This window comes from Schistocerca cancellata, chromosome 6 (genome assembly GCF_023864275.1).
Source record: "Schistocerca cancellata isolate TAMUIC-IGC-003103 chromosome 6, iqSchCanc2.1, whole genome shotgun sequence".
NCBI lineage: Eukaryota > Metazoa > Arthropoda > Insecta > Orthoptera > Acrididae > Schistocerca > Schistocerca cancellata.
In genome coordinates, this window is record NC_064631.1 from 658,656,759 (window position 1) to 658,670,703 (window position 13,945).

General features: G+C 44.5%; 1 protein-coding gene across 1 annotated transcript in view; it reads right to left on the reverse strand.

The window, feature by feature from the left end:
• LOC126190988 (lachesin-like) overlaps nt 1-13,945 on the reverse strand; it is a 979,391-nt gene that overhangs the window by 592,810 nt on the left and 372,636 nt on the right. The window contains exon 2 of the mRNA XM_049931664.1: nt 11,520-11,727. Within this exon, the coding sequence (XP_049787621.1) occupies nt 11,520-11,718 (199 nt within the window). The 5' untranslated portion in view covers nt 11,719-11,727. The remainder of the gene's footprint in view (nt 1-11,519; nt 11,728-13,945) is intronic.

A 13,945-nucleotide genomic window follows, 5' to 3' on the forward strand; every position in this document is an offset into this window, starting at 1 on the left:
GATATTTATCAGAAAAAGGCTTTACTAAAATCAGAGATAAGTGTTATGTTGTATACTCTCGTTCTTAGAAATTAAAAATTGTAGATAACAACTACTGCAGGGGTATTCCCGGCGTCACAGAAGCACAATGGGCAAATTTCAATGATCCTCTCCTTCTCTTCCCAAGCGAAGAATATTTTTGAGCCTAAGTATTTATGAGGTAGAAATATCAGGAGCTTCCTCTTTCATTTATGGAAATTAAGAATTTAAAATTCTTTCTAGCATCATATCCATATCAGTTGTAAAAATCGGTGTATTTACTTATGTATGATCCATTTCTGCTCCTACCCCACTGGACCGATTTCAGTCAAACGTGATACACGTAGTACTTAGCGTCGACATATGATCACGGTGAGAGTAAGAACCACCCACTTATCAAAGAGGTGGGGGTGGCGATGAAAACGCGGTGAAACCCACGACACACGAAAACCGATAATTTAGTCATCCAGTATTTGAAAATGGGAGCATTTAGGGATGCGACTTATTCTACACATAATGCAAAATCTCGAAGAAACCTTTTGTCGCTGACGACGCCCGAAAAATATGAAAGGACAAACGTTTATCCCTTATGATATTTTCGCTGTTAATGCAGTAGAGCCGTCGCGTGAAGCATGAAGTTTCCATTTGTTGCTTCTTTACTACTAACTCTATTCACAACACTTTCACAGACAGTAGACACCTATAACACTAGGTGTACCAACAAAATTATGTCACTGTACAGCACGTAGTTCCGGGGATATGACGTCATAAACATTCAGCTGTCTGAAATCGAAAGTATAGGGTTAAATTCGCTAGACATAGAGGCGAAAGATGTGTACAAGTAGGAGTGAAATGTGTTAAATAAATGTGAAATAAATTTGACTTGTGCGTATGCTGACAAAGGCAAGGGTAAAAACCTCATCCTCAACCTCTGGAAGTATTTCACTCAAATTTGGTATACATATCAATTGCAGTGTTGAAAGAAATGCTGTCTGCTTCAGAACCACCAACCTCCTATTGAGGTGAGCGTTATGACGTAGAGAAAAAAAGGGGAGAAGAGATTGACTGTGATAGGGGAGGGTAAAATGGACGGAGAGAGTGGGGAGGTTGAGACGGAAAGAGAAAGTAAAAAGGGGGAGATGGAGAGCGACAGTGGCAGGAACAGATAAGCAGAGAGAGGGGGCAGGAGGGGATGACAGTAAGTGGAGGAGGAAGTGGGCATACAAAGGGAAGAAGAGGACAACGACAGTCAGAAGGGAGAGTAGGAGATGAACACAGAAAGGAAAGGGTAGGAGATAATTAGGGAGAGGTGGGAGCTGGACAGAGAGAGAGGGTGAGGAAATGGACAGAGAGGGGGAGAGGAGGAGGTGGAATTAAAGAGGGGAGGAGGAGAGTGGTAGAGGGTATAGGAGCAGATGGACAGAGGAAGGAGGATCAAGTTGACTGAGATAAAGGGGTGGAAGAGATGGACAGAGAGAGGAGTGGGAAGAGATGGGCAGATAGTGGGGGATATAGGAAACAGTGAGAGAGAGAGAGAGAGAGAGAGAGAGAGAGAAGGAGAGAGGGGGGGGGAAGAGACGGGAAAGAAGGAGGTGGACCGACAGAACATAACAATAAACACGTATCCGAGCAACGCCGGATACACAGCCAATTGAACAATAAGTGTGACGATGAATTGGTGCCGTCAGTGACGCCAACTCTCGGTTATGGAAACAGCATAAAGGATGACGAAAACTGTACGGGCGTGCATGGAGGCAGCTTGGAAATTGACGCGCTGCGAAACGTTTGGGTGTCTGGAGTTATTCTGAAGCCAACAGAATGGGATTCCGCAGTTCACAGTAGCGCTCAGCACGGCAGCCGAGCCGCAGCCGATGACACGTGAGCAGGCGGCAGGCGCTGCGCGGGAGAGAGGCGCAGAAAGCCGCCGCGTGGCGCGCCCCAAATCCCCGCCCCATTCTGCCCTGGCTGGCTGGCGCCGCGCTGCCAGAGGCTGCGGATTAGCGGGACTTTGAGTTCCACCGGCCGCTAACTCTGCTTTAAAACAATTCCCAGGCGCGGCGGCCGCCCGCCTCTGCTCTGCCTGCTAACACGGCCCCGACTCCCCCGCCACTCAGCCACCCGCCGTACGCGCTCAGCAGGATGCGTGCACTGCAGTGGGTAGACTGGTCAGTACTTTAAAAAGCGGCAACTGTTTCGTTGGCACGACGATAGTACTGGGCATCAGAACTCCAACACTCTGAAGGCGGCATGCAGCGAACGTCTAATTGGCAAAAAGTGTAGAACATGCTCGGGAATACAGCTCATCAGCATTCTTGGAGCTCCGTACACTGCAGTTAGCGCAAAATGGTTCAAATAGTACTGAGCACTATAGGAATTAACTTCTGAGGTCAACAGAACTACTTAAACCTAACTACCCTAAGGACATCACACACATCCAGAATGAAATTTTCAATCTACAGCGGTGTGCGCGCTGATGTCAAACTTCCTGGCAGATTAAAACTGTGTGCCGGGCCGAGACTCGAACCCGGGAACTTTGCCTTTCGCGGGCAAGTGCTCTACGAACTGAGCTACCCAAACACGACTCACGCCCCGTCCTTACAGCTTTACTTCTGCCAGTACATCGTCTCCTACCTTCCAAATTTTACAGAAGCTCTCCTGCGAACCTTGCAGAACGAGCACTACTGAAAGAAAGGATATTGCGGAGATATGGCTTTGCCACAGCCTGGGGGATGTTTCCAGAATGAAATTTTCACTCTTCAGCGGAGTGTGCGCTGATATGAAACTTCCTGGCAGATTAAAGCTGTGTGCCGGGCCGAGACTCGAACTCGGGACCTTTTTCCTTTCGCGGGCAAGTGCTCTACCAACTGAGCATATCAGCGCACACTCCGCTGTAGAGTGAAAATTTCATTCTAGAAACATCCCCCAGGCTGTGACTAAGCCATGTCTCCGCAATATGCTTTCTTTCAGGAGTGCTAGTTCTGCAAGGTTGGCAGGAGAGCTTCTGTAAAGTTTGGAAGGTAGGAGACGAGTTACTGGCAGAAGTAAAGCTGTGAGGACAGGGCGTGAGTCGTGGTTTGGTAGCTCAGTTGGTAGAGCAATTGCACGCGAAAGGCAAAAGGTCCAGAATTCGAGCCTCGGCCCGGCACACAGTTTTAATCTGCCAGGAAGTCTCATGACACACATCCATGCCCGAGGCAGGATTCGAACCTGCGACCGTAGCCGTCGCGCGGTTCCAGACTGTAGCGCCTAGAACCGCTAGGCCAAGCAGGTGACGATCGCACCATTTAATTCCGTACATACAGAAAGATTATGCCGCCGGTTTCTCATCCTGAAGTTAAGGTGGCGGTTTTTGAGAAGATCGTGTTATATCTGTTCTACGAAGGAGAAACTTCTATGTCCACATCTACGTCGGAATTCGACAGCAGCAGGATCGTTCCAGCTTCTCGTTCTGTGATACCATCCCTAGTGTCGATCGCAATCCAACGACTCTCATGTGACTATGGAATCGATGAGTTCAGGAGGGCCACAGTCAATGCGCTGCTGGAGAGCAACGGCCCCATGCGTGTAGCGTCTGAGAGGACTGACGTGTGGTTTGACTGCAGTACGGGATCATACCGTAACAAATGGGCTTGTCTGCTGCGAGACAGCTATCCACATGGAGAGTGAGACGAAATCTGGTGAATCGTGGACTGTCGTCACGGCGACCATTGTTGCAGATTTCTTTCTTGCAAGAGCAGTGGTGTGCTCCACGGCCACACTGGACACAGGTGGGGCAGCACCTCGTCTTGTTAGATAGAATCCTGGTCCTACGTACGATATCATGGCTGATGCAGGCATGTGAAAAAATTCCGAGGACAATGAACGTTGCTAGTTTCCATTTGTCATCATCGTTCAGACTCAGTAGCTGGGATGATCGAACGTATTACCCGTGCAGCCCGATCACATTTGGTTGTAGGGCCTGGTGGTCCAGTGGTAAAGAGCGAGCCTAGATACTGAGGGATCTCGAGATCGAATCTCTGTCTGGACCATAGATATCTTCAGTCTGCCTCTAATGAAGCCCTCACTTTTCAACAACGTAAGGGCCGGCCAGTGTGGCCGAGCGGCTCTAGGCGCTTCAGTCTGGAACCTCGCTACTGCTACGGTCGCAGGTTCGAATCCTGCCTCGGTCATGGATGTGTGTGATGTCCTTAGGTTTGTTAGGTTTAAGTATTTCTAAGTCTAGGGGACTAATGACCTCATATGTTGAGTCCCATAGTGCTCAGAGCCATTTGAGCCAACAACGTAAGGAGGCAGCAGGAACGACTGAGATTAGGTTTACACTTGAAACTATAGAGCCACTTTCCTCGGCTCTATAACTGTAGTTACATGCAAGTCAGCAAAGTGACGTCGAATTGAAAGACATGCTCCTGAGCAGTGATTTACACGAAATTATAATTATTGTCTCTGGTTCTCGTAGCAGCCTAAATTAGGCAGCTATCATTACAGTTTTGATGTGTTACGGCCGATGGCTGTATCCTGTATTAGATGCCTCTGTGGTCTAACATCTTACGAAGATGTCGCCAGATCGCGATGTTGCCCTGGTTCTTGACTTCCATGGTATGGGCAGTGGTGAACCGTCTCCTTGGCCTGCACATTCCTCACGCTCCTCACCCATAAAAAAAAGGGGTTGCCGAGAGATTGCCAGCAAGCCGCCATTCGCCCGTGCCTCCCACTGGTGAAGTCTAACGTAGACTGGAAGCAACATGGAGTATCGTACCCGCATCCATCAAGCAACTTTAGTTAGAATTGATGTCAGACCGGGTTGGAGTCATAAGATGGCAGGTGTGAGTACTAAATTTCACATCTTATGTATTTTCAAATTACCTAGCAATTTCATCAAGCATTCCTCATTCCTCTGGTGTACTGACAATTCATGTTATCCAACGGGTACAATACTTCGGCGATCAGAAATGTAGCCGTCGTCAGATTCACTGACGGAGATATCTCCTGAGCAAGATCCAGTTATACTACATAGGAACTTGTGAAGTAAAATGGAGATTTCTAATCAGACGGGTAGAGGCTATAATATAATAATCATTAAATGGTATGACAGGTGTTGGCTCTGTTATGATAGGAAACGACTTGAGTTACATCAAGTACATACCAGTATAGTACGGCTTTGTACAAACATCAAAAAAGGTTTGCATCTACCCAGTTCCCAGAACTCCTGAAGCTAGACGTTGACTGTGGATATTGTATCACAGACACAGTCCCTTTGAGTTTTCAGAGATGTCACTAAAGCGGCTCAGAGATGTAAACAACCATGCATGAGCAACGCCTATTAGACGGAGGGGGTCTGACAGTCTATCAGTTCCAGTCATTACACCAGGAAGGAGGTACACGGCTCGTGTGGCCAGTACTTCAACCATGCCTAGACGGTCAATGCCGCGGCTCGATCGCGTCCGCATTGTTACTTTGTGCCAGGAAGGGCCCTCAACCAAGGAAGTGTCCAGGCGTCTCGGAGTGAACCAAAGCGATGTTGTTCGGACATGGAGGAGATACAGAGAGACAGGAACTGTCGATGACATGCCTCGCTCGGGCTGCCCAAAGGCTACTACTGCAATGGATGACCGCTACTTACGGATTATGGCTCGGAAGAGCCCAGAAAGCAACCTCACCATGCTGAATAATTCTTTTCTTGCAGCCAAAGGACGTCGTGTTACGACTCAAACAGTGCGCAATTAGGCTGCATTATGCGGAATTTCACTCCCTACGACTATGGCGTGGTAGATCTTTGCAACCACGACACCAGGCAGCGCGGTACAGATGGGCCCAAAAACATGCCGAATGAACCGCTCAGGATTGGCATCAAGTTATCTTCACCGATGAGTGACGCACATGCCTTCAGCCAGACAATCGTCGGAGACGTGTTTGGAGGCAACCCGGTCAGGCTGAACGCCTCAGACACACCATTCAGCGGGTGCAGCAAGGTGGAGGTTTCCTGCTGTTTTGCGGTGGCATTATGTGGGGCCGATCTATGCCGCTGGTGGTCATTGAAGGCGCCATGACGGCTGAATGATATCCTCCGACCGAGAGTGCAACCATATCGGCAGCATATTATCGAGGCGTTCGTCTTCAGGAACGACAATTCGCGCCTACATCTTGCACATCTTGTGAATGACTTTCTTCAAGATAACGACATCACTCGGCTAGAGTGGCCAGCATGTTCTCCAGACATGAATCCTATCGAACATGCCTGGGACAAACTGAAAAGAGCTGTTTGTGGACGACGTGACTCACCAACCACTCTGGGAGATCTACACGTAATCGCCGTTGAGGACTGGGACAATCTGGATCAACAGTGCCTTGATAAACTTGAGGACAGTTTGCCACGACAAACAGAGGCATGCATCAATGCAAAAGGACGTGCTACTGGGTATTAGAGGTACCGGTGTGTACACCAGTCTGGACCACCACCTCTGGAAGTCTCCCTGTGTGGTGGTACAATATGCAATGTATGGTTCTCATAAGCAATAAAAAGGGCGGAAATGGTGTTTATGTTGGTCTCTTTTCCAGTTTTTTGTACAGGTTCCGGAACTCTCGGAACGGAGGTGATGCAAAAATTTTTTGATGTGTGTACAACGAGAATACATACAGAACTAAATACTATTAAACTATTTAGATACGAGCGACAGCTCTCCACATGGCTTTAGATATTTCTTATTATTCACGTGTGAGGAACGGTACATATTTTATCTTATAGTGGTAATATTTGGTAGGAGCTGACGTCAATGAAGAGCAGTTTGATTTCTGGAGAGAAACAGTAATACAAAAGGCCGTACTGACTCGAATTATTGTCTTAAATAATAGAGCGAACGGTCTGTAGATTCAGAGAAATGCTTTGAAAATGCTGAATGTAATATATTATTTGAAATGTTGAAGATAGCAGAGATACAAACGGGAAGCAAAAGTGTAACTACAACGTGTACAGAAACCAGACTGCGGTTGTAAGAGTCAAAGCACATGAAAGGAAAATAATAGTTGAGAAGAGAGGGAGACACTGTTATATGAGCAAGCAGTAATGGAAATCAAAGAGACGTTTGGAACATAAATAACACTCAGGAAGCAGGTACAAAACTCTTAGGTTGCCGTTGAATCTGTCATTCTCTCAGAGACGGCCATTAACTTGGAATATCAGTCGAACAGAATGGTAGTATCCTGAAAAGAGGCTGTTGGATTTCAGAAAAGTGAATCAAGGGTAGTGGAGTGTAATTACATCAAGTAAACCTAAAGGAATTACATTAAGAAACGAGGAACTAAAAGTAGAAAGTAACTGACGACGGCCGTAGTAGACCAGATATAAGATTCAGACTAGCAACAGAATTACAGGAAAAGTAGTGGACAGTTAAACACAACATTGAAAATTGTTCAAGTAACGAGATGCAGTAGAAATTCTCTGAGGCAATGGCCAAAGGTATATGTAAAATTTGCAGAGAGTCGTTCAGTAGTATTGGAATGGAATTAATAAGGAAATAACTACGACAGGACAGGACAGGACAACTCAGGTGCTGAGTGGCAGCGGCGACGGAGGATTGGTGAGTCAGGCAGTGGTCGAGCTGAGAGTTAGGTGAAGAAGTCGTAAGAACATTACCAACCAGAAATACAGTCAATACTGTAAGACAATTGGATTGAGATTAGCATGATGTACAAATACAACAACGGTCATACAAATGACAGAAGTACACCGAAGCCATGTACTACGGCAAGAAAATGTCGTGAAGTGTGTTAAAAAGGGCAGAGGAGGTTGATGTGGAGCTAACAGGTTACCCATCAAGCTGGTTAGATTTTGACAAAAGCGCTGAATGATAGGAGGAACCTTCTTGACGAGTAGTGCCCTATTACTATTAGGAAACGATATGGAAAAAAGGAAGTAGTTCTTAGTATTCTAAGAAAGCGAAGTGCGGACACTGAAAATCAGGAGGAGGACTAACTGGAAGCATCTAAAATTTGTGGTTGTTGAAAAATGTTAAAAATGAAGCAGCTCTGCAAAGAATAAAAATAGTAACATGACCTGCGGAAAGCCTTGCAATCGCATCAGTTAATTGAAGACTATGTCGTGCCGTTTTCATGAGCTTTTGTGTGCAGATCTTGCATGTAGAATGTCTTGCGTCTTTATTCACATTCTGTTTGATTCAGAACACCCTGTCATCAAAATCCGTCTCTGGCCTAGGCATCCCCAAAATCATTTGACTCACGTGCAGCAGTTTTAAGTGCATACACGCAGGTCGAAATTTAGACGTATTAAAAAGGTCACAGAACAATAACACAAAAAGAAACTAGAAAGAAACAGTTGCAAGAAAAGCTAAAGATCAATCGTGGATTAGTTTTATTAGTAATATCGAGGATGACCAACATGAAAATTAAACAGCTGCTTAAAAATAATGAAACACCTTCATAAAACTAAGAAAGATACAGCCAATATATACCCAATTTCTGAAAAAGTTTTGGAAAGACATCGAAGTGGATATGGTCAAGTGAAAAAAGGAAGTATCGATAGGGAATGTAACAGACGACCATTACTCAGGTAATCTTTTGACATAAGTGGCAATTTTAACTAAAATTCCAAGGCTTGTTGGTCAAAACTGCATACCTTTTTTTTTATCAACTGTCTCTGAGCTCTGCTAATTATTTAGTGCCTCTCTCAGCTGCAGGGTAGCGGACTGCACATATGCAAACAGTATTCTCAGTTACAGGTCGTTGAGACGCAAAATAGTAGCGTGTTACATCACTGAATCTTGTGCAGCAGCTAAAATATTGATGCATTACTACTTCCATCACATTTTTACTTCCATTACATTTATTTCTTTCTGGAGTCGTGAGGTGCTAGGTCCTTCATCGTCCATGTAGTGAAACAAAATACTAGTTACTTTTCGGCTGGGAATGGACATAAAACATCATACTGGTGCAAGAAAAAAACATACTAACTCACAGAAGGGCTCAAATGACGACAATCGGAAAATAAAACGTCTAGCACAGATTGGAAGCCATTCAGAGCTTAATTCAGCTATACTGTCAACAGATAATAACCAAAAAGTACACGCACAGCGTTCGGAACAGCTGCAGCCAGAAGGAAACGCTACAACCTTTGCTATTGGTCGGCGCACACCACAGACAGAGGGCCACGACGCGGCGCGGACCGCAGAGGGAACGCCTAGCACAACGTAGGCATAAATATCAGGCTCGTTGCACACTGGAATCAGTACAAGACAGCACCTGAAGATGACAACGAGTCACGAGGTTGAAATATCGTGCAGGAAAGCCGCGAATAACCGGCAGAAAACCGGTTTATCAACATGACAACGCCTCGCCGGGAAAGCTTTAAGAATTACATGGGGAGCTGTGTTTCACCCGGTCGCTGTTTTCCGAAACCGTGTTGATAAGCTAAAGAGATTTCCGGCCACGAGAAATGTCATAATACGTGAGTAGAACAAGTGTTCCAAAATTCTGCAAGAGACCAATATCAGCGATATAGGTCTGTAGTTTTGTCCGTCAGTCTGATGACTCCTTTTGAAAACCGGTGTAACCTGTGCTTTTCCTAGTCTTATTAATGCTTCTTTCCTCCAGATACCTACGGTATACTGCAGCTAGAAGAGGACCAGGTTCTTTCTTATACTCTAAGTTGATTTGTATTGGTATCCCATAAGCTCCAGTGGCCTTTGCTCTGTTGACACTAGCCGGCCGCGGTGGCCGTGCGGTTCTAGGCGCTCTACATCTACATCCATCTACATCCATACTCCGCAAGCCACCTGACGGTGTGTGGCGGAGGGTACCTTGAGTACCTCTATCGGTTCTCCCTTCTGCAATGATTGAGTCAAACACAGCTTGAATGGCGTGTACAGGTACAGCTGCCTATGCAGCTTCAACACGATACCACAGTTCATCAAGAGTAGCGACTGGCGTATTGTGACGAGCCAGTTGCTCGGCCACCAGTCCGGAGCCGCGCTGCTGCTACGGTCGCAGGTTCGAATCCTGCCTCGGGCATGGGTGTGTGTGATGTCCTTAGGTTAGTTAGGTTTAAGTAGTTCTAAGTTCTAGGGGACTAATGACCACAGCAGTTGACTCCCATAGTGCTCAGAGCCATTTGAACCATTTTTTGTTGACACTATTGAGTATTGTAGCTATTTATTCGAAATATACATTTGGCCTAGATGACATCGTAAAGAACCGCTACAGCAGCTCTTTCAATAAAAATGTGTAAGTGGGCTGTTTAGGTTTTTATGTTGGTAACGCCATGTAGCGCTCTATATGAAAATCACTGACTGTGCTGTGTTCAGTCTGTGGCTGGTTTGCATTGTTGGAATTTGCCATTGTAGTGTTGGGCAGTAGGCTGTTAACAGCGCGTAGCGTTGCGCAGTTGGAGGTGAGCCGCCAGCAGTGGTGGGTGTGGGGAGAGAGATGGCGGAGTTTTGAGAGCGGATGATATGGACGTGTGTTCATCAGAGACAGTAAATTTGTAAGACTGGATGTCATGAACTGATATATATATATTATGACTTGTGAACTCTTTTAAGCTGGCAGCAGTGGCGCTCGGGTAACGAAGATTTTTGTGAGGTAAGTGATTCATGAAAGTTATAGGTTATTGTTAGTCAGGGCCATTATTTTGTAGGGATTATTGAAAGTCAGACTGCGTTGCGCTAAAAATATTGTATGTCAGTTTATTGATGATATAAATAAGTAAAGAGAGAAATGTCTGTGCACGTTCAGTTTTGCTCAGCTGTTTGAAAATCAAATAACGTGAGATGTTTATCAGCACAATCATTCATAAATTTTTCTAAGGGTAAGTTTCATAAATGTTTGCCGCATAATATGATATGTGTTATATTTCAATCAGCAGTCTCGATGGGTCACTATGGTGTATTTCACCGTTCGTGTTGGAACCGTATAGGAAAAAGCTGAAACCCGAAATTTTGGTATTTTTATCAGTTAGATGATAATAAGAGCGCAGCGTTTCCGACTGATCACATTGTCAACAGCTTGAATATCGTCAGTTAGTATAATGCTGTACGCGCAAGAGGGAAATGAAAAAAAAAATACAGAACTCAAATGCTTCGTTAGTCGCAGTGAATTATTAGGCAAAAGTAAATACACCATTGTGACTTTAACAACGATAAATATTCATTACCTACAGTTTCGTCATCAGCATCATTGTATCTCTGATCAGCAAGTTGATTCCTATGTAATAGCGCTGGGAAATAGACGGATAAAGGATTTAAGAGGTGAGTGGATTGCGTTTTGCTTCTTTTTGAGTTACCTTCAGCTTTTAAACTGTCTGCAATGGCCAGTGTTAACAAATTCGTAAAAGTAGAGTAACGATGTTGTCCATTAACAAAGCAATAAGTTCGGTCTTCTGCTTAGCCTGCCGTAAACAGAAAACGTGACTACTACAAAGGCAGATAGTTCATTACACAAGACTTATTACTGTACGGGTACGGCAGCGCAGTACTGCGGCCGTGCAGACTCACCGACGACGTGCAGGTAGCCGAACTGCGTCTTGGCGGTGACGGTGTTGATCTGGCACATGTAGCGGCCCTTGTCCTCCTCCTGCACGTTGCTGATGTGCAGGAACCACGTGCGGTGCTTGTCGTGCGTCACGGAGATGCGCGGGTTCCTCGTGATCACGTGGTTGTGCACCGTCAGGATCGCCGACTGCTCGAAGTGCATCCACGCCACCTGCGTCAACACAGAAGACAAGCCGCAGCGTAAACGTCTCAGTCGGTGTGTGAAGTAGTTTTAGGCAGTCCCCTACTGGCAGAAGAGTACAAGACATAATGCGTTTTCAGCGTGAAGTAATGGAAATGATATGGTCTTTCGGATTTGCTTGCTATGCTCGCATCCTCATATACAAGGTGTGTCAATTTATTCGGCTATCGTAGACAAGAGCACACACTGTTAAAAGTGAACACGATGCTTGAATTATAAATATCGTATCCGTATGATGTTCGAGTGACTGCATAGGAGCATTCTAATAACTGAAACACGGAAACTTTCCTTAGAATATCCTATTCAACAAATTACTCCAACTTTTCGACATAGTCTCCAGAGAAATGGTTACAGTTTTAACAACGACGCACGAGTTTCCTGAAACCATCACGGAAGATGCTTCTCTTTCAGTAACCAGAGTCTCACCTTTCATTTCAGGCGTGAGCCTCCGTAAAATCCATGAATCGTAGAGCTTACTATAGCCAAGTGAAGGACGGATGTGAGTTCAAATAGTTCAACTGGCTCTGAGCAATATGCGACTTAACTTCTGAGGTTATCAGTCGCCTAGAACTCAGAACTAATTAAACCTAACTAACGTTAGCGGTCGCTCGGTTCCAGACTGTAGCGCCTAGAACCGCACGGCCACTCCGGCCGGCACGAATGTGAGTCATACTATCTTACGAAATTTAGACCCCATCTATAATTTCTAACTGAGTGATGAACCATACACCTGGAAATGCTTTTTGTGTATTTTCATTTAGCTGGCTTTTTACCTACAAGCCACAAATTCATCCAAACAGTTTTCGAAGATGACTGCCAACAGACGTTACGTAATGAATAAAATGCGCATTTAAGCCATCAGCTGTTTTTATTTTAAATCCAAATTCTACCGGGTTTCATTCTTGGACCATCTTCACGGATGAAAAGTTCAAATGGTTTGAGCCACGATATTGCGTTAGTGATGTTCAGCACCGCTCTGAATACAATTCGTGTTTGGATGTTTGCTTCTAAAGTCCTGTGCCATATATTTACATTCATGAAACGCAGTACACATTTTAAGTAATGACTGAGCAATATGGCGGGTTAAGCCATTATAACCCTTCATCCGTGAAGATAGTCCAAGACCTAAACCGGTAGAATTTGGGTTTAAGATAAAAACAGCTGGTGGTTTAAATATGCGTTGTATACAAATTCATCACTTCTGTTTCTGTTTTAGGTATTTTCTATGACTAACGCTTATTGAAACTTTTTTTAATAATTTTTAAAATTGATTTATTATTTTTCTGAAGGGAATTTCCAATGTTGGTGGTTAATGGTTAGTGACATCCTTTAAGTGTATTCGTATTCTTTTTTTTTTTACTTCCTTAGTAACTGGCTATCTGGCACTTTGGTGGCAAAACTGCATTCACAACGCACACGTAACACTCATGTATATAGGGACGTTGGATACCCGTAAAATTTACAGAATATAATGAAAATATATGGGTAGAGATTCCTTTTGAAGCCTCAAACATCTATGATGTATATATCCACACTGAAGCGACGAATATAACAACTTTTATTCTCTACTCTTATTTATCACCTATTTGAGTAACTTTTTCCAGTATTCTGGGAATCTGGCAAAGGAGCTCACCATTTGGAATTATTGGACGTGGACTTACTGTTTGTGCATTAACCAGATGACGAAGGGAAACCACTCAATCCTTTGTCGGAGATGGGTTTGGAACTATTATGTGAGGGGTGTTAGGAAGAAAAGGTACTACACAACACTGTGAGTATAAAAGAAGTCTTTATTCCTAAGTAATGACCATAGGCTTAAGAGCAAAACAACTCCACTGTTTGACGAGCCAAAATATACGCACCCCTTACACCTAAAAAAAAAAGCACCAAGCACATTTCTTCTAAATAAATAATCACGTTTTCCCTTATATAAGAGAAGAAAACTATATATTAGTTCTTGCTGCCTGCAGGAGACAAAGTTTACTTTGTTCATTTTTGCTGTCAATGCTTTTCGATGCCTAAAGATATATGAAAATAATTTTCTCCAAACTAACGACCTTCGTAAATGGCGGCTGATACTGCAGTCTGTGCCCTCGCCGAGTTTGCTATGATGGCCTGACATCTTTACTGACTTCGCGTGAATACACATGATAATTATTATTAACGCTCTTAGACTACAAAGGGGCTT